Raw genomic sequence first — 22,040 nt, forward strand, 5'->3', positions numbered from 1 at the left:
TTGTTAGGTTGGGGAACTTCTCCTGGATGATGTCCTGAAGTATGTTTCTCCAAAAGCATGAGCTCCTCAAAGTTCAGGAAGCAAGTCCAAGACTTCACCCTTGATCTTTTTCCACAGCCCTATGGGGTGAATAGAAGCAGATATTAGATACAGCTCACACATAGAGAAACTGAAGTACACTCCATCATTTCTGAGCAGGAGGAATAGTTCAGAGCCCCCCAGAACTCCTCTTCAGACCTCCTATTTAATGGTACCTTGGGGAAGGGGCTGGTTCTCTGTGGCTTCGGCAAATCTTACTACTAAGCCTTGTGCCCCTCGGAAGGTAAACATGGATACTATTGAGCTGGCACAAAAGCCTTCAGTTAGTGGAGACTACAAGTGGTTTTCAGGGGCTGAAGGAATTTTCAGGAAAGGGGCAAAACGTGGAAACACTTGCAGAGGGAAGACCTCTGCCTCAGGCCCCTTGGCTGGGTGTGTTTCAGTTAAGATGGGCACTTATGCTCAGAGGAGCACTGGAGCAGTGACAGGGCTCTAATCTGGGACTGGGATAGTAAGTAGCTGTGAGGTGAGAATCAAAGGGAATCCCAGGCGCTTTTTTTTTCTTAGAAAGCTGGGACCCTGCTGTGAAATCTGGAGCGGGGTTGTTGGGGGGTTGAGGTGCTGACCAAAGCGATGCCAGCAGCAACCCAGTCTCCTGAGTGACCCAGGCCAGGGTCTGGAAACAACGGGGTGTCCTGGCGACAGTCAGGGGGAGCTTCCAGCAGGGCGAAGTCCCTATCCTCATCTCTGCCCTCGGGGGTGTTTTTCTCCTTTCAGCCCAGGGCTACAGGCAGGAGAAATTCACACCTGGAATATCTCGAGGAGGCGCCTTATTTCCTCTGAGCCCTTGCTGAGTGTCGAGAGGGAGCTCATGTCCCTCCTCCGACCCCAAGAGTCCACAGTCTTCCCTCACACCCCTTTATTCTCGGACGAGGCCCGTGTGGTGAGCGGGAACCCCTGCTGTCCCCTGGACCAGCGCGGAGCTGGGCCCTAACTTTGCAGTTCCCGCCGCATCGGCACGCACCCGCGAGGTGGGAGCGGGAAGCCCAGCCGCACAGAGGCTCAACTCCGGCAGGTGCAGATTGGGTGCGGGTCAAGGCCAATGAGAGTGTGTGTGGCCAAGCCCGCTGGTTTCCTGAACCGAAATTCTCCGGGGAGGGAGAGAAGAGGAGGGTGCGGGAGATGGACTTGGAGGCGAGAGGTGGCGGCAGTTTCCAGGAGCTTTGACGTAGACTTGGAGAGGCGCCGAGCACTCCCACTGCTTAAGTAGAGGCACGGTAGCCTCTAGGACGCGGAAGCTGGGGACAGCCACTCGCTCGGGAGCAGCCTGAGCGTTTCCTCTCCGCGTACTCGAGGGAACTCTCTCCACGCGTTCGAGGGAACCCGGAAGGGGCCAGGCGGGTGAGTGCGGAGGGAAGCCCTTGTGCCATCTGGGAGTAGAGCCGCCGAGTCAGGAGGTGAGTGGGGCTCAAAGGACAGAGTGGGTCCCTGGCAGCTCCGCCCTGCGGAGGGTGAGGCTGCGGAATCAAGTGCGGGGCCGAGACTCAGCGCGGGGCTCGTAGCAGGGTGCACGGAGGACTCTAGGTTCAAGGAACTCAGAGAAACACATTTCCAGGGTCTGGGAAGCCTCTCCTAAAATTTAGAAGGGGACCTAAAGGAGCCAATTTGAGCGCCGTGGCGCCAGCAGACAGGGAGTCCCGGATAACGCCAACTTCAGTACCTTGGACAGAGTCCTGCCCTCTGAAAACTTAGCTTAGACTTGTCCTTTAGGAAAACCACCCTTTGAGGTACCTCGATATTTTAGTTCGGAAAGGGACACAACAAATATGATTTCAAGTAGAGATAATGCATACATTATATGAAAGATAGAGGAAATAGTTTTTGAATAATCTTGTATCTCTAACATGCTTCTTCAATATAGGAACATGCATGTTCAAAGACACTTTCTGAAATATTTATTTAACAGTACCTAAACATGTCCTACTGCTGTTCAGAAGAGAGAGATTATCCAACTTATGGTGTTATCATTAAATATTCCAATATAAGAGTATTCCCACAAGCTGTATTTTGCTTGCTTTCATGATACTAACATCTAAAAGGTTTGGAAATATAATACAAACCTGAAAGTGAGCTGTATGTGCCCTTCCTATTTTTTCTTTATGTTAGAGCTGTTTAAATGTGATACACATTTTGTATAGTCTGTGAAGGAATATATACAGTTTTTCTGGCAAAAAAGTGAACATTTAGGTTATTATTATTTCAAGAGCATCGTTTATCATTGCACCTGTCCGAAGTGGTAACAAAAGAAAAATTTCAAAGTGGTATGTGGATGCCTCAATTTTATGGCAACAGACATTGAAAGCCAGAAAAGTTGAATGAGAGTCACGTTTTTTTAAAAAAAAATCCTTGAGATTCATAGCAACAATAGAGAGATTATAAAACATTATGTTTATGAAAGTTATATCAGAATTGCAGAACATTATTGGTATTTGTAAAATGGCTTATTGATTCTACTCTAATTGGTTGAATATATGTCTCTTTGTTTCCACATATATTCATCCATACTTTTAGCACATTGTCTTTTGTTAATTTTACTATAACATTTGACAATTCTGATGTATTTTTTAAAAAAATTAAAAGTCACTGTGAACAGGAATGGATCTAAAGGTTAAATATATTTAAATTCTTAATTATATATAAGTCCTATATTAGGAGAGCCGGGTTTCGCTAAGATATTATGGAATAGTTAAAGCCATGAAGCAAAATTTTAAATGTTCACTTAGTATTCTGTTAGGCTACATTCTTCTGCACCAGAGAAAAACAGATTAGCAGATTAATTCATTCATCTTGTAAAGGAACACATCTTAGGAGTGAATATGTCTTGGCCTAACTGTCTTGGATTTATGTTCACTCCCTGGCCTGCCAATGAGTCATTTTAGATAGAATGGAGCTTGTGATATGGGAGCTTGGCTAAGATTTCCCTACTTTGTGACAATGATGTGTTTCCTTTGCTGGAAGTAAGGTTATTAAGGGCATACTTATTTTCTTTACTGAGCAGAGCACAAGCGGGGACTGATACGAAATATTTCCATCCTGTGCAGTTTTAGGGCCATGGCTGATCCTGGGAACAGAGGAGGGATCCACCGCCCCTTGAGCTTCACCTGCTCCCTGCTCATTGTGGGAATGTGCTGTGTATCTCCTTTCTTCTGCCATAGCCAGACAGACTTGCTGGCTCTTAACCAAGCTGATCCTCAGTGCTGGGAATCCTCCTCAGTGCTTCTCCTGGAAATGTGGAAGCCTCGCATTTCCAACACTGTTTCGGGCTTCTGGGATTTTATGATCTACCTGAAGTCATCTGAGAACTTGAAGCATGGAGCACTGTTTTGGGATCTGGCCCAACTCTTCTGGGACATCTATGTGGACTGTGTGCTCTCTAGGAACCATGGCTTAGGAAGGAGGCAATTGGTTGGAGAGGAAGAGAAAATCTCAGCAGCGCAGCCACAGCACACAAGGAGTAAACAAGGTGGTCAACCCCAGCTCCCACGTCTTTTGAAAGGGTCAATCAAGTATGCATATGCTGAATTGTGAGGAAGAGGGAAATGGCATTAGGGGAATCCAATGTCATATATGTTCCTCTCAAGAGGTGAACCCCAAGAGCACATAACTGATAGGAAGATAGATAATACTTCTTTTTGCATTGCATAGTAGCTGTTTATATCAACATATTGTCCTCATCCTCATACTTCCTGTGAACAGCAGCAAGGAAGAGTCAGAAGGAAAAGACAAAAAGCATGATTCCCAAAATACAGCATAAAAGTATAAACAGATCCCCCAAGATCAACATTATTTTTTACTATTAGCCTGAACACTGGCAGTCATAACCTGGTGTTTACTTGCCGTGGAATTGAGAAGACTTGAATATAAGCTTAGGAAACATTTGCAGCACACAAATTCTTGCCCTTGTTAAACTGAAAATAAATATTGCTTTCATGTAAATAGAGAGGCTCTTTGAGAGGTATTCAGTTGAAGAAATAAAGAGTAAAAAAGTCAGCCAGCATGTAGATTCACTTCATGTTGCTTTTTGAATGAATCTCAAGTAAGTAATTAACTTGCAGCAATCTGAGTAATTAATTTTTAGTAAGTTGGAACTTGCTACAAATTTAGAGTTTTTCATTGAAGTAAATACTATATTCAAATAGTCTCGTCTGAGGGTACAGAAAAAAAGTCCCTTATAGAATTAGAATGAGGTTGAGTAAGCCTCTGTGAGTAAGCAGAGAGATGCCTGAACCCTAAACATATTATTGATATCTTTTTTTGATGTCATTTCAACCAATGAGCATTGAAACCTTTTATCAAGGGCTGTTTGAGTGCCAGTAACTCTTTAGAATTATATATACAACAGTAGAAAACAGGGGCATAACTAATTTTTACATTTGTACATTTTAGTGTTAGAATTGTTACATATTCCTGTAACCTCCATATTAAAATAGCAATTAACAGTGGTAGTTCTAGTGCTACCCTTTCCCAAGATATTTTAGAGCTTTTATATATCTAGTTTGTTTTAACCTTAGTAATTAAAAATCCTCATGATTTGCTAATCCAAAAAACCCAGATAATTCATGGCTATTATTTACAGATAAGTTTATTATTTTGGTAAGTGTTATTGTAACTCAAACCAATTTCATTTTTAGAGGAAATATTCTTTCAGCAGCCTTGCTACTAAAGTAGAAATACCAAATGAATATTTTTAAATGTTGGTTACCCATATTTTAAAAATATTTTGAACAGAGGCTGCCCAGGCATCAGCACCAGTACGGACCATGGTTTTTTTTTATTCTGTACTGCTGAGGATGGTCTGTAGGGCCTTTTCTTCCATACTTTAAAAATCATATTGGCCAGGCATGGTGGCTCACGCCTGTAATCCCAGCACTTTGGGAGGCTGAGGCAGGTGGAACACGAGGTCAGGAGATCGAGACCATCCTGGCTAACACGGTGAAACCCCATCTCTACTAAAAATACAAAAAAATTAGCCGGATGTGGTGGCAGGCACCTGTAGTCCCAGCTACTCGGGAGGCTGAGGCAGGAGAATGGCGTGAACCTGGGAGGCGGAGCTTGCAGTGAGCCGAGATTGCACCACTGCACTCCAGACTGGGTGACAGAGCAAGACTCTATCTTTAAAAAAAAAAAAAATCATATTTAGCTGTCTTACTCAAATCACCAGCAATATCTTTTTCTATCTTGCACTTACTTTGAATAACTCAAAGAAATGTCTACTAAATAAATGAAAATATTATTTCTATTCAGCTGAAGACAAAAAGTTGTATATATACTTATTTTATAAAGCTTTTCTCCAAGACAGCTTCAGCTTTGGAAGTCACTTCCTTCATCTTGCTACGGAGTTGTTGGTGATTCAGCTGGTCTGCAAACTTTAGGGAGTTGGTATGCAAGTAGCCAAATAGCAGGAGTGAGCGTTTCACTTTATTGAGATTATTTTAATGTTTGACACAAAAAATTGTTTGCAGACCAAGAAACAAGACTTTCCATTTGGTTTGTATAACCACAGTCAAAGAGGGTCTTGGGTCAAGGAAATACCAGGTCCAACAGTTAAATAGTTACAGGAACATTGAGATTTCATCTCAAGAGGCTTGATTAAATCTCTAGTGGTTCAACTGGGCTCTGAATGTACCTGCATGCATCCTCCAATATTTTTTTTCTTTTGTCCCTCGGGGATAATATGTTGTTAGGTTGGGACGGGAGTGAAGGTGAAGCAGTGCTTGTCTCCATAGTTCTCAAGGAAATCACATCATCAAGTCAGAAGACAAGAAGAACTAAAATAAGTGTCTACGTAATATGCAAAAAGGTTCTTGTTATTTTGATGTCTTCAAATCAAATAGTGTAAATGCACTTGATAAATCTTACTATGAATCCTACTTTGTTAAAAACATAAAACTCCTATGTAATTTTGCATGTTAATATATCATATTTATTAATACTGAGTCAACAAATATGAAAACAAAAAAAATCAAATTACTGCGTGACCGTGAGCAAGTTAACTAACTAATTTAGCCATCAGTTCTTTCAACTGAAAAAGAAATGTATGGAAAGTAGATGACACACAAAGTCTCATCTTTTCTGTTCCAACGTACTGTGATTCTATAAAAAAAAGAAATGTATGAAAGGCACTTATTTAACTATGAGAAGAACCTGGAAGAGCTTCACCCCAAGGACAGTTGACTGAGCTGGATGATGACCTGGACACCATGGCTGTTTGTAACAGTGATTAGCAGGAACAGACAAGGTTCAGAAATAAAAGGGCTAGAGATGTCATTATGAGAAAAGCCTCTAAAGATCATTGTTATTTAGTCTAGAAAGGCATGGGATAATAGCTGAAGGTTGAAGTATCCAAGAGAAGGTATGAAGAGGATGTACCCAGAGTTAACCAGTTAACCACTAAATTTTGATGGGTTATGTCAAGGGAGAAAGAGAGAAAGGGTGAGAGAGACACACAGACACAGACACACACACACACACACACACACACACACACACACAGAGAGAGAGAGAGAGAGAGAGAGAGAGAGAGAGTGTTAGGGAAAGAGCATACTGATGACTCCCAAATAGAAAATAACAGAATTGAGAGTAACTCATGGGTTAGTAAAGACTTCAATGCAAATGAAGAAATTTTGAAGTGCGTTCTTCTTTGTGTCAAAAATGGTGGCCTCCTCCTTCAACAAACCTTGCTCTGCCACTGGGAGGGACAAAAAGCCCGCCTTCCTGAGCCTGGCATTTTGTATGTTCTAGAAAAATAGTGAGTCTTTGTTTTCCTCTGCGATGAGAAAATTAAAATTTAGATTTATAATCTGATGGTGTTTGCAGCTGATGTCTCACTAGCTGGCCAATGCTCATAGTGCTTATATTTTAAACACTAACCAGAAGAGAAAACAATGGTTCAGAAACATAAATAGACTCTCAAATGCTTGATTTTCTACTTCACCCACTCCAAGAAATTTTCTAAGCCACATACTCAGCAATTACCCACCTAGAAATCTACTGTTAAGAAACACTTAGAGCTGCAGCCAATGATGCAATCCAAGGCTATTCATTGCAGTATTATGTATAGTAACAGGAAACCTGGAAATAATCTAAATGTCCCACGATAGGGTAGTGGTTAAATAAGTTATAGTATAAAGTGTGCATACACAAACTATGGTTATCTCTAGGAGGTTACATTTTGAGTGGTTTACATTTTTTTCTTCATATTTCTATATAAAAGTATATAATGACTATTTTTCACTTTTTTAAAATCAGGCAAATATTTTAATGCCTATTAATTGACAAAAATGTACTTATTATAATGTATTTGTTTTAGATTATATAACTAAACTGCATAGGACACAAGACTTTGCACAAATACACACTTACATATATTCCTCTGAAATCAATTTATAGAGAATTTTGATATTGGAGTGGCAGAAACATCAAACCTGCCTTTTAAAGATAATTTATTGATATTTAATTAACCTGAAACTAATTTGGTGATCTTATGAAGTTCCGCTTTTCTACTTTCAGGTACATATTCTCAGCTTCTAAGGACCTCCTTCCTAAAGAAGAAAGAGTTGATTGAAGATTTGATAAGCATGCATGTGCGTAGGAGTGGGTCTAGTGTCATTGGAAAAGTGAACCTGGAAATAAAGAGAAAATAAATTGAACTCGGAGCTAATTCATGCCTTGGAATTAAATACACATATATATAACATTTTTCTTAACTATTGATTATTTATTTATTTTAAATGGTGGGAATGCCCAGAGATAAATATGAACCCAAATTCTCTCAGTATACTTATTTAAAGCTGCTTTCTATTATTTATTTATTTATTTTAGGCTGCTAGCATGTTTCTTCTAATGGTGACATTACTGCCAGTCTATCCCACAGTCTAAAGGAGTTAAATAACTTCCAGAGATGACTTGAGATTCTTTGTATTCATTTAATATTTCATTTTGGGATGCTTGACATGTTAATAAACTAGTGTGCCATACATTTAACTTGAATACACTGCATGGCTTCCAAGACTTTAACCACTGGATTGCTTATGCACAGGCACATAAGGGACTACATTTTGGAATTACTAGTTACTGACAATCTATGATATCTGAATCTTGTTTGACAGCATATTTTTGAATACTGAATGAAGCAAAAAGTAAAACAGAACAAAAAACTGGCAAATAAAGCATTCTTCTAATGAAAACAAAATTAATAAAAGCTCTGGACCCCAGGTAATGTTATTGGAGTCTCTTTATTTCAATATTTAATGTTACCACTAATGACATCCAAACTCTAATAAAATAATGTTTAAGTGTAAGTAGGTACAAATTATTTCCCAATAAGCATATTTGTTATTTGATTAAATATTATAACTCTATAAGTGGTTACACTTTGCCTTGAAAAACAAAATAAAAGGAACAGCATTATAAGAGAAGAACCCATAAATAATTATTTTCCTGAAAAATGACCAGGCCTGACCAAGGTTTATAGCAGAGAAGTCCAATTAGCAAATGTATTTGAGTTAGAGACACAATGCTATTTTTATCTCTAATTATTCCCAACTCCCCAATCATTCTATTATAACCAATATGTAGGATTGACAGCCAGTTTGAATTTCAGATATGTTAGCAATTCCCTTGCTTTTTTCAGGTCCAAAGGAAGCCTCAGTAAATCTTTTCATTGAAGGATTAGGGCCCTCCTTAAACTAGAAATTGTATCTAAAGGGTTATTATCAGAAAACAGTTTCATTTGAGGATTAGCTGAGTGTTCACAACAGGAAAAGGAAGCTTGGGGAAAGAGGTGGGGGAGAAGGCCCAGCCTCAGCTTTTGGCTCCTTGGGAAAATTAGTATTTTATTAAAAAGCTGCCACCCTTTGACTACTTTTTCAACATATAGGCTCATGATTTTGCATTGATGGTGCTTTTTCTAATGTTTTTCATCATATTCTTCAAAACTATCACGTAAATTCACTATCTCTTATAAATCATCAAAGAGAAACTACACTTGGAGAATGAGCTTGCAGAAGAGCCTGCCCTTTGTTCTTCCCTCACCTTGGTACTCCACAACGGGGATTGGCAATCTTTTTCTGTAGAGTCTGATAGTAAATATTATAGGCTTTCTGGGCCATCCAGTCTCTGCTGTAACTAATCAATTCGGCCTCGGCGGAACAAAAGCAGTTATCACAATACATAACTGAATGAATATGGTTGTGTTCCAATAAAACTCTGTTTATGGACACTGAAATCAGAGTCCATACACTTTTCAGGTGCCACAAAATATTTTTCTTTGGACTTTTTCAATGTTTTAAAAAGATATAATAACCACACTTAGCTCATAGCCTGTTCAAAACAGGGAGCAAGCCGAATTTGGCCCAGGGACTGCAGCTTGCTGATGAAGCTTACCAAAAGTGTAAGGAACAAACTGGGATGAAGTGAAAAGAAGAGTAACTATGCTAAGCAACAAAACTAAAACCAACAGTTTATGATAGGCTGAAAAGCAGATTAAAAACTATTAGGATGAGATGGAAGAGGGATAACCTAGTCCTAATCCCATCCAATGGGACATTATTTCACTCTGTAAACAGTTCTAGGAATTACAGATCATATAAAAATCCACAGCCTCTCTGAATGTAACATGGCCTGCATCTCAAGATAATAGACAAAAACATTGAAATCACCACAATGTTTATTGAAAGGAAGTACAGAGTAGTAGTTAGAGTATAGGCTCAGAAGCTGAGTTCAAATCCCAGCTTCATCAAGTGGCCAAATCAACTTTGGACAAGTTATTAAACCTCTTTGTGCCTCAGTTTCCTCATAAAATGAGAAACGTACTACCTAGGTTTCTTGTGAGGATTAAACGAGTCAGCACATAGAAAGTGCTTAAAAACTAAGTGCTCTAACAGTCAAAAAAAGGTTAGCTATTACTTTGGGCATTAGTAAGTTAAGCATCTATAACCTAATCCAACGTAACAGAGAAAGGAGGCACACTGATGCTTTAGTGAAACTTGTTGGATGTGGGGATTTTAGCGACAAACATTCATATATTATATTTTTTATTTTGAGATACTTGATTCATATACAGTTATAAGAAATAATACAGAGATGTCTGTATGCCCTCCATCTAGTTTCCCCAATGGGAACATCTTGCATAACTATGGTACAATATTACAACTAGGAAACTGACAGTGGTATAATCCAAATTTATTCAGATGTTACCAGTTTTACATGCACTCAATTGTGTGTGTGTGTGTGTGTGTGTGTATGTATGTATGTAGTTAGTTCTTTGCTAAGCCTATTCTCCAGCAGAAGCATCAAGATAGAAAATTAGGCCATCAATTCAGTAATTTACATGATACTTGAGGAAGACAGTTGCATGCATCCATGTAGGTCACACACTTGAATGTTACTCCGGAGGTATTCACAATAAGAATGGCCCTTCATGCAGAGATCTGACTCTGCCATATCTTCCTTCCTTCTTCATCCTCTACTCGCCCTGCTAACCCCCAACCTTCACTCTGAACTGCAGAACTAAGATACATAAGTAGGGAGGGAGATCAAAAAACAAAACTTGTTTTCTTCATAGTTCACACTAAACTATTAAAAGAAAGGTAGAAGTCTTAATTCTTTTAATACAGTTGTGCAACTGCATTTTGTCATCACACCAAGAGGCCTTTGAGCCTGGACTCCATTTCACTTCAAATTGGGCAAGGCAATTTGATCAACAAGGGCAGAGAAGGCCCTGCACACTCGCTGAGCTCCACTGTACAGGTCCATGTTTACTGAAGACTCCGGGCCTGAAATCAACAAACAAGAGAGTCTTTTAGAGAAACATACCGGTAGCTTCTCATGAAGATATTGATAAAGCTCTCACATGGAGAAGAAACAGAATCCATTTTTCTTCAGTTCTCAAGGACAATGTCCTTAAGTTAGCTAGCAAATAAGATGGCTATTATTTACCACGATCATTACTACAAATTCAGTCAGGCATAGGTTCTTAAGAAGCACTTTCCCACGGCTCCTTGCACAAATTGGAGTAGCCAGAAAGCCCATTATTGAGCAGTGGCTCCAAAATTCTGTTGTATATAAAAATCACCTGGAGATTGTGAAAACAGATTTCTGGACCTCACCTACAGAGTTCAGATTCTGTTCAGGTGGGACGGAGCCTGAGCATTTATATTTATTGTTAAGTTCCCAGGTGATACTGATGCGGCTAGTCCAGACACCACATTTTTGAGAACCAGTGCTCTATAGTTACCTGATTAATGGTTTGAGTGTCCCCTGTGATCTGTCATAATAGGAATTGTGGTGTAGAAAGATCTACAATTTGGCAGGTATCAACTAAAATTTTGATATGCATAATCTTTAACTTAAAGAGTTCTGTTTTTAGGAATTGATCTTACAAACATATTTACATTTGCGCTTAAAGATATATAAGGATACACACCAAAGTATTTTTGTGATAAAAATTGGAAGCAACTTAATTATATACCAATAAATAAATTATAGTGCATTTGTACCCTGGGATATTATGCAGCATTTTAAAAATGACATTGCTCAATGTCTAAGATATTGAACAAGTGAAGAAAGCAAAAGCACAGTATGATCTAACTTATGTTGAAAAAGTAAAGACATACATATGTGCATAGAAAACGGTTTGAAGGAAACTCACTAAGCTGTTAATAGTGGTTATCTCTGAAAAACAGGTGGGAGAGAATGAAGAGCATGATGATGAATTCATTTTTTTAAAAATCTGTGCACTTTGCATTTTAATTTATAATAAACATACAGTATTACATTATTTGTGTAATTAATAAAAATAAGATCACAGGAAATGAAAACATGGGGAGATTTATTATGTTAGTTGTTTACCTTATAGCTACATAATTTATATTGTGGGTCCATCTGTGCTGTTTTTTGTTGAACATAAGGCTAGAGGGTTCATGCATTTTTTATCCCACTTATCACTCCAATACCGCTCCAGAGGACCTTGACTAAATAATATTTTATTGTCTGACTAACAAACCTTGTCCAGAGGCAAACTTATTTTAAGACATTGTTTCTCAGGCCACAGTGATAAAAACTTAAAATATAGCAATAAATAAATAGGAAATCCATAATCAATCTCACATACTGTAATTTTTCTTATTGTTATTCATTGTTTTCTTTTTCAGCTTTAGTCTCTTGAAATATTAAAAATAGCCAAAAATATGCACCTAACACCTAGCATGTTGCTTGGCATATATTTGGAACTAAATAAATGTAAGGACTGAATTAATATAGCACATAGGCAGAGACCTAATGAGATGTTAGATGGAACACTTGTGAAATTGGCAGTCCAGAGAAAATCACAATGACAAAATAATTCACTTAAATGTAATTAAAAGTCTATCTAGTCTTCGAATAAATCAGGGATGTGAGAGTAGACTACAAGAATGATAGATGTAGAAATGAAAAAGTATTAGGTTTCTTAGTCTATGTTCACTCTTCTGGGCAACTGGAATACTGAGCCCATATCTTATTTACAATAATTAATTAAGCAAGCCAATATGTATTGAATAGCTACTCTGCACTAAGACCTTTCCCTTGAGCTCCAGATTGTACATGTTGATTGCCTCTGTGATGTCTTCATTTGGATGTCTCTCAGGCAATTCACAATACGTTCAAAACAGAACTCTTGATTTGCCAACCGCATAACAGTTTTCCCAGCTTTCCCCATTGCAGTAAGTGTATCACCATCCATACAGGGCAACACCGTCATCTCTTGGCTAGACTGCAGTAGGCTTTTACCTGGTCTCTTTGCTCACCCCTTGCCTTTCTCTAAGTCACTCTCCACACAATGCCAGAATGTTTAAAAATAGAAACATACCCCACTTCAAAATAAATGCCCAGTGCAAGCACAGTGCTTGGCACACAACAAATGCTTGATTAATATTTGTTGAATGAATGAATTAGTGATTGAATGATGAACCAACTAGACTTTTTTTCTGCCTTCATGGAGCTTAAATGCTGGAAATCTATGTTTTCCCATTAATTACTTCTGTGTATATCTGTATCTCTATCTATCTATGAAGCAATGAATATAGTGAATCCTCGGACAACATGAATTTGAACTGTGTGAGCCAACTAATTCATGGATTTTCTTCTACCTCTGCCATACCTGAGAAAGCAAGAGCAACCCCTCCTCTAACTCCTTCTTTTCAGCCTACTCAACGTGAAGATGATGAGGATGAAGATCTTTATGATGATCTACTTCCAGTTAATGAATAGTAAATATATTTTCTTTTCCTTATGATTCCCTTAATAACATTTTCTTTTTTCTAGCTAACTTTTTTGTAAGAATGCAATATATGATACAAATAACATACAAAATATTTGTCGATCAACTGTTTATTTTACTGGTAAGGCTTCTATTCAACAGTAGGCTATTGGTAGTTAAGTTTTAGAGGAGTCAAAAGTTATATGCTGATTTTTGGCAGCATGGAGGGTCAGTGCCCCTAACTTTTACATTGCTCAAGGGTCAACTCTGTATCCATTACTATTCCAGTAAACACTTCTAGGATTCCCAGGCAACATTTGAGATTACCTTATAAACAAATGAAATACAAATAAAGTGCTCTCCTGAGCTTGGTCATTTCCTTAGAATTTGCTAAATTTGAAGTTTTATTTTCTGATTACTTGATACTTTTGAGTGATGGTTCTAGATGGGGAAAAAAGGAACAGGAATAAACCTCCTGCTCCCCACCCTTAACCATGCTCTCGTACATATAAGATCATGGCATATGCAAATAGAGATCGTTTTACTTGTTCCTTTCTGATTGGGATGCCTCTTCTTTCCTTTTCTTGTCTAATTACTCTGGCTAGGACTTCCAGTACTATGTTGAATAGATGTAGTGAAAATAAGCATCCTTGCTTTGTTCCTGATCTTAAAGAAAAAAACTTCAGCTTTTCACCTTTAAGAAAAAGGAATATGATGTTAGCTGTGGGTTTTTCTTATTTGGACTTTATTATGTTGAGATAATTTCTTTCTAGTCCTAGTTTGTTGAGAGTTTCTCATGAGAGTGTATTGAATTCTGTAAAATGCTTTTTTCCTATATCTATTGTGATGATTGTGTGATTTTTTTTTTTTTGAGACAGAGTCTTGCTCTGTTGCCCAGGCTGGAGCGCAGTGATGTGATCATAGTTCACTGTAACTTTGAACTCCTGGGCTCAAATGATTCTCTTGTCTCAGTCTCTTGAGGAGCTAGGATTATAGGCATGTGTCACCATGCCCAGCTAAATTTTCTTTTTCTTTGAGATAGGGTCTTGCTCTGTCACCCAGGCTGGAGTGCAGTGGTGCAATCACAGCTCACCGAAGCCTTGATCTTCCAGGCTCAGGCCATCCTCCTGCTTCAGTCTCTTGAGTAGCTGGGACTGCAGGCATGTACCAACACATCCAGCTAATTAAAAAAAAATTTTTTTGTTTTTGTAGAGATAGGATCTTGACAAGTTGCTCAGGCTAGTCTCAAACTCTTGGCCTCAATTGGTCCTCCCACCTCAGCCTCCCAAAGCACTAGGATTATAGGCATAAGCCACCACGCCTGGTCATTGATTTCTTCCTTGACCCACTGGTTGTTCAAGAATGTGTTGTGTAGTTTAACATCTCTATACATTTTTAAATTTTCCTTCTGCTATTAATTTCTAGTTTTAGTTCACTGTGGTTGGAAAAGATATTTGGCATGATTTCAATCTTCTTAAATTTGTTAAGACTTGTTTTGTGCATTAACGTACGATCTATCCCAGAAAATGTTCCATGTTTGCTGGAGAAGAATGTATATTCTGCACTATTGGGTGAAATAGTCTTTATATGTCTCTCAGGCCTATTTGGTTTACTGTGTTCAAGTCTACTATTTCCTTATTGATTTTCTGTCTGGAGGTTCTAATCCTTATTGAAAGTGGTTTATTGAAGTCCCCTACTATTATTCTATCACTGTCTATTTCTCCCTTCAGTTTTGTCAACAATTGCTTTATATATTTAGGTGCTCTGATGTTTGGTGTATATATTATAATAATTATAGTATCTTCTGGGTAAATTGACCCTTTCATCATTTTATAATGACTTCTTTGTCACTTGTGTGAGTTTTTGACCTAAAGTCTATTTTGTCTCGTATAACTATAGCCACCCCTGCTATTTTTGAATACCATTAACATAAAATATCTTTTTCCATACCTTCATTTTCAGCCTTTGTGTCCTTAAATCTGAAGTGAGTCTTTTGTAGACAGCATATAGTTGGGTCTTTTTCTTCAATCCATTCAGCAACTGTATGTATATCTTTTGATTGGAGGCTTTAATCCATTTATATTTAATAATTATTGATAGGGGAGGACAATTTTGCCATTTCGAGAGTTGTTTTCTGTCTGTCTTTTAGTTGTATTGCCCCCTTCTTCTAGTTTGCTGTCTTTTTAAAAAAATATTATTTCATTTTTTTCTTTTGTGCATCTTTGACAGCTATTATATTTGCACTTACTATGAGGCTTATATAAAAATCTTATAGTAATAACAGCCTATTTTGGCTGATAATAACTTCACTTCAATTGCATTCAAAAAGTTTTCACTTTTAGTTCCCATACACTTTTCTAAATAGTATTTTTTTTTTTTCTTTTTTATTGATCATTCTTGGGTGTTTCTCGCAGAGGGGGATTTGGCAGGGTCACAGGACAATAGTGGAGGGAAGGTCAGCAGATAAACAAGTGAACAAAGTTCTCTGGTTTTCCTAGGCAGAGGACCCTGCGGCCTTCCGCAGTGTTTGTGTCCCTGGGTACTTGAGATTAAGGAGTGGTGATGACTCTTAACGAACATGCTGCCTTCAAGCATCTGTTTAACAAAGCACATCTTGCACCGCCCTTAATCCATTCAACCCTGAGTGGATACAGCACATGTTTCAGAGAGCACAGGGTTGGGGGTAAGGTCACAGATCAACAGGATCCCAAGGCAGAAGAATTTTTCTTAGTACAGAACAAAATGAAAAGTCTCCCATGTCTACCTCTTTCTACACAGACACAGCAACCATCCGATTTCTCAATCTTTTCCCCACCTTTCCCCCCTTTCTATTCCACAAAACCGCCATTGTCTTCATGGCCCGTTCTCAATGAGCTGTTGAGTACACCTCCCAGATGGGGTGGTGGCCGGGCAGAGGAGCTCCTCACTTCCCAGTAGGGGCGGCCGGGCAGAAGCGCCCCTCACCTCCCGGACGGGGCGGCTGGCCGGGCGGGGGGCTGACCCCCCCCACCTCCCTCCCGGACGGGGCGGCTGGCCGGGCGGGGGGCTGACCCCCCACCTCCCTCCCGGACAGGGCGGCTGGCCGGGCAGAGGGGCTCCTCACTTCCCAGTAGGGGCGGCCGGGCAGAGGCGCCCCTCACTTCCCTGACGGGGCGGCTGGCCCGGCGGGGGGCTGACCCCCCCCACCTCCCTCCCGGAGGGGGCGGCTGGCCGGGCAGAGGGGCTCCTCACTTCCCAGTAGGGGCGGCCGGGCAGAGGCGCCCCTCACCTCCCGGACAGGGCGGCTGGCCGGGCAGGGGGCTGATCCCCCCACCTCCCTCCCGGACGGGGCGGCTGGCCGGGCGGGGGGCTGACCCCCCCACCTCCCTCCCGGACGGGGCGGCTGGCCGGGCGGGGGGCTGACCCCCCACCTCCCTCCCGGACGGGGCGGCTGGCCGGGCGGGGGGCTGACCCCCCCACCTCCCTCCCGGACGGGGCGGCTGGCCGGGCGGGGGGCTGACCCCCCCACCTCCCTCCCGGACGGGGCGGCTGGCCGGGCGGGGGGCTGACCCCCCCACCTCCCTCCCGGACGGAGTTTCACTCTTTTTGCCCAGGCTGGAGTGCAATGGCATGATCTTGGTTCACCGCAACCTCTGCCTCCCGGGTTCAAGTGATTCTCCTGCCTCAGCCTCCTAAGTAACTGGGATTAAAGGTGCATGCCACCACGTCCGGCTAATTTTGTAGTTTTAGTAGAGATGGGGTTTCTACATGTTGGTCAGGCTGGTCTTGAACTCCCAATCTCAGGTGATCCGCCCACCTCAGCTTCCCAAAGTGCTGGGATTATAGTCGTGAGCCATCTCGCCCAGCCATCCCCATACACTTTTCTTTTTGGTTTGTTTATTTTTATTTTGTTCATTGTTTTGTTGTTGTTTTCATTTTAGAGATGGGATCTTGTTGTCTTGCCCAGAATGGAGTGTAGTGGTGTGATTAGCTCACCGTAACCTCAAACACCAAGGCTCAAGTGACCCTCCCTCCTCAGCTTCCTGAGTAGATATGACTATAGGCATGCGTCACCACACCACACATCTTTACAAAAATTTTTTGGTAAAGATGTGGTCTCACTATGTTGCTCAGGCACACTACCAGCTTCAAGCTAGTAACTGCTTGTTGAAACTACTAGCTTCAATCAGTTCCCTGACTCAGCCTCTCAAAGTGCTGGGATTACAGATGTGAGCCACCACATCCAGCCCACATTTTGTTACTGACATCACAATTTACTTATTTTTGTATTGTATATTCATTAACATATTTTAATGTTATTTTTAATACTTGAGTCTTTTAACTTTCATATTAAAATTAAAATTATTTAAATACCACTATTTTCATTTTATAGTATTTTGTATTTGCCTGTATATATTTACCTTTACTAATGAGTTGTTGGATATAGTATTTTTGATTGATAGTTTATTTCTTCTTTCAGCACTTTGAATATATTATCCCATTTCTGTGAGATTTCTGATGCAAAAACTGTTATAATCTTATAAGGGTTTCTTTCTACATGATAAGTCACTTTTCTCTTGCCACTTTCAAAATTCTCTTTTGTGTTTGACTTTTGACAATTTGGTTATAATGTGTCTCTGTGTTGAAGTCTTTCAGTTCATCTAATTCAGGGTCTGTTAGGATTCTTGGATCTGGATGTCCATTTGCTTTCCCAAATTTGAGAAATTTTTGCCCTTGTTTATTTGAATAAGCTTTCTGACCCTTTCTTTCTCCTCTGCTTCTACAACTCCCATATTACAAATATTGGTCAGCTTAATAGCATCCCATGTGTCCCTTAAACGTTCATCACTCTTTCTTCTTTTTTCCCTTCTTGTCAGATAATTTCAAATGATCTGTCTTTGGGTTTGCTGATTTTTCTGCTTGATCTAGTCTGCTGTTGAACACTTCTATTGAAATTTTTAGTTCAATTATTACATTCTTCAGCTCCAAGACTATTGTTTGGTTCTTTTAAAAATTTCTCTATCTCTTTGTTGACATTCTCATTTCGTTCATGTATTGTTCTCCTGGCTCACTGAGCATTTTTATGATGGTTATTTTCAATTCTCTGTCGGGTAATTCAAATATTACTGTTTCATAAGGGTCCATTTTGGAGCTCTTATTTCTTTGTTGGACTATGTTTCTCTATTACTTCTTCTTCTTTACTCTTTATTTTAGTATCTGTGCAATAGAAAAAATAACTATCTCTCTTAGTCTTCAAGACTGGCCTCATACAGAAGACCCTTAGCAATCAGCCTGGTCAGAGATTCTCGGGGGCTGTTCAAACGTTCATACTAGTCCCAGCTGCCTTTTGTTTTTAAGCATCTCTCAGGCATCTAGAATATGATGGGTTTTGTCAGTAATTTGAGACAGGTTAGACAGAAGCCCAGTCCCTTGGACAGCCCCCAGAAGAGTTAGAAAGTTGGATGAATGGTCCAATTGTTTCCCCCTGCAAAGTGAGAAGCTGGGATATGGGTTTTATTTTCCTGTTTGCTTTGCATTGAGCCTTTTGGAAAAGCTTTGATAAGTGTTTTCATGCTAGCCCAAGATACCATCTTTGTTCTCAAACCATGCCCTCCTAATATCATCACTCTACTCCTCTGTCTTGACTTCTCATCAGTGAAACCTATGGTGGCAAATGAACAGTAAAAAAGGATGGAAAAAGAAGCTAGAAAAATAACTTAGTAGACGTATGCAAGAAATTTTACTATCAAATGGAAAAAATAGTTGAATAATACAGTAAAACAAGAGGACTTTTTTTTTTTTTTTTTTTTTTGCCACAGCAGAGGCAAGGAACAGCTGACACTTTTCCAAATTTATTTTTTACTGCAATTTTTATGCAAATTATTCACTACTGATTTTCAATCCAAGTTTGGAATTTAAAGAGGTTTGTGGAACTTCTACGCAATTTTCTCTTTTCCATTAAGCTCTCAGTCTCTTTTTTTTTTTTTTTTTTTTTTTTTTTGAGACGGAGTCTCACTCTGTTGCCCAGGTTGGAGTGCACGGGCGCGATCTCAGCTCACTGCAAGCTCAGCCTCCTGGGTTCACGCCATTCTCCTGCCTCAGGCTCCCAAGTAGCTGGGACTACAGGCTCCAGCCACCACGCCCGGCTAATTTGTTTTGTATTTTTTAGTAGAAACGGGGTTTCACCGTGTTAGCCAGGATGGTATCGATCTCCTGACCTCGTGATCTGCCCGCCTCGGTCTCCCAAAGTGCTGGGATTACAGGCATGAGCCACCACGCCGGGCCCAACAATTCTCAAAAAAAAAAAACAAACTGGATCAGTAGGGTGATTAGAAACTTCTTGCTATTATCTGATGCATCCATGATAGAGATAGAGGCAAACGAAAATACTTTGATTTTGCTTGTTTCACTTTCCACATCTTCATCCATGTGGTTATCATAGTTCTGGCTCTGATTAAGTTTGGTATACTTTTGGTAAGTATGCATAGATTATGTTTAAATTATAAAGTGTATTTTAGTAATCCAAATTGCCAATGGCTAAGTGAAGTTTGAAAATAGGATCATATTCAATATCAAATTGCATAATGATATAAACATAATTAGAAATAATTGGGTGAGGAGTGATATATAATGCAAAACAGTAGCCATGAAGATTAATACAGTTTCTCATGTTTAAATGCCTTAAGGAAATAAGACTAATATAAAAGAAGGGAAAGTGAAATTTTAAATCTCAACAATTAGTATTTGTTGTATTACTATTCAAGAAATTTTATGTTTTCTATACTTGCAAAGTATAGAATACTATAATAAAAAAGATGTGTACCATTCTGCTCATATCATAAGCACATTTATATAATAAGGCATACTTCCTGCAGAAACTTCTCAATGGTTCTATTGAGATTGTGAGTGAAAACATTAAGTAAATATTTTGAGACTTTTAAAAATATTTTCTACAAGATTTGATAATGCTAATTGTATATTTATACATTATTGCATCAACTGAATTTAGAAGTATACTTCACCTTTTTATAATTTTCCTTTTAATGATATAGTGATGCATGTATATTTATATCTTGATAAGGTCCCTTGAACTATGAATGAATCTTTTAGCTTTAAGTATTAAACTGCAGAAGTATTGGGATACTGCCTTCCAAATATGTGTAGTAGACCTAGCCTACAAACAATCTAAAATGTGCAATAAAGCTACTACATCTGTGAGGGCTGACCCAACACAACATTTTAGAAATTATCAGCTTTCTGCAGCTCATTTAGAGAAACAAAAATAAAAAATAAAAACAACATGAATACGCTAAAGACTAAAAAACTTTTCTATAAAGTCCAAACTTTTGGTGAAATTTTCCTAAAAAGGTCAAGTGGATATTGACTTTGCTTTGAATACTCATCATGACCCCAGAAATGTTTAGATGGAAATGCAGTGGGTGGAATTTTGCGTCAGCTTAAGAATCAGCACAAGCAGTTCCCATCCCTTGCCTTTTGAGCATACTTCTGGCATCTTTCTGAACTTGTTTTTGTTAATACAAAGATTATAACTCCAACTCAATTTACTGTAGAGTATTTTAGAATCGCCGAATAATTAGTTTATTGACTTGGTTCTACCAAGTTCTATGCAAAGCTGACATTATTATGTACTCGGTTTATAGCCCTCCAACACTTATGGGCTGAAATGTGCCCCCCTCCTACCCCAAATTTATATACTGAAGGCCTGACTAACCCCTAGTGCCTCAGAATGTGACTGTATTTGGAGACAGGGTCTTTAAAGAGATAATTAAGTTAAAATGAGGTGGCTAGGATGAGCCCTAATCCAATATAACTGGTGTCCTTATAAAAAGAAAAAATTTGGACATAGACATAGACATACATAGAAGGAAGGCCATATAAAGGCAAGAGGGAAGACAGCCATTTGCAAGCCCAAGAGAGAAGTCTCAGAAGAAACCAACACTGCTGACACGCTGATCTTGGACTTCTGGCCTCCAGGACTGTGAGAAAATATATTTTGGTTCTTCGTTTAAGCCACTGAATCCGTGTTACTGTGTTATAGCAGCCCCAGCAAACTAATACACCAACTCAGAAATATTTTGAGAAGGCCTCCTCTGATGCAAAAACACATGAGTATTTTATCCTTCAGTTTATCACAAGTCTGTAGATGATCACTCCAACATAAGACAACTTAAGCTTTCTTAGAAAGAAATTTATATATAGTTGACCCTTGAACAATACAGGTTTGAACTGTATGGGTTCAAGCCCACTTATATGTGAATTTTCTTCTGCCTCTGACACTCCTGGGACGGCAAGACCAACCCCTCCTCCTCCCTTTTCTTCTCCTCAGCCTACTCAACATGAAAATAATGAGGACGAAGACCTTTATAAAGATCCACTTCCACTTAAATATATTTATCTTTCTATGATTTTGAAAACATTTTCTTTTTTCTAGCTTTATTATAGCAGTATATAATACATATGACATGCAAAGTGTGTGTTAATCAACCGTTTATGTTCATTGGTAAGGCTTCCAGTCAACAGTAGGCTATTAATAAAGTTTTGGGGAGTAAAGTTACATGCGAATTTTCAACTGTGCAGGGGGCCAGCACCCCAATCCCTGCATTGTTCAAGAATCAACTGTGTATGTGTGTCTATAAATAGTTCCTGACTTATGATGGATTGACTTACTATTTTTTAAATTTTATGATAATGCAAAAGTGATATG

General features: G+C 39.3%; 2 protein-coding genes across 2 annotated transcripts in view; one reads left to right on the top strand and one right to left on the bottom strand.

Moving 5' to 3' along the window:
- Positions 1-1,400: 1,400 nt before the first annotated feature.
- FAM237A (family with sequence similarity 237 member A) lies at positions 1,401-7,748 on the top strand. Its single transcript, XM_530542.7, has 3 exons — positions 1,401-1,496; positions 3,141-3,562; positions 7,609-7,748. Exons 2-3 carry the CDS (start codon positions 3,151-3,153, stop codon positions 7,740-7,742), a joined length of 546 nt encoding a protein of 181 aa, XP_530542.1. The 5' UTR covers positions 1,401-1,496; positions 3,141-3,150; the 3' UTR covers positions 7,743-7,748.
- A 2,578-nt stretch (positions 7,749-10,326) lies between these two features.
- The window catches only part of DYTN (dystrotelin), a 68,007-nt gene continuing 56,293 nt past the window's right edge, over positions 10,327-22,040 (bottom strand). The window contains 1 exon segment of the mRNA XM_003309438.3: positions 10,327-10,874. Within this exon segment, the coding sequence (XP_003309486.2) occupies positions 10,771-10,874 (104 nt within the window). The 3' untranslated portion in view covers positions 10,327-10,770.

This window comes from Pan troglodytes, chromosome 13 (assembly GCF_028858775.2).
Source record: "Pan troglodytes isolate AG18354 chromosome 13, NHGRI_mPanTro3-v2.0_pri, whole genome shotgun sequence".
Classification (NCBI taxonomy): Eukaryota; Metazoa; Chordata; class Mammalia; order Primates; family Hominidae; genus Pan; species Pan troglodytes.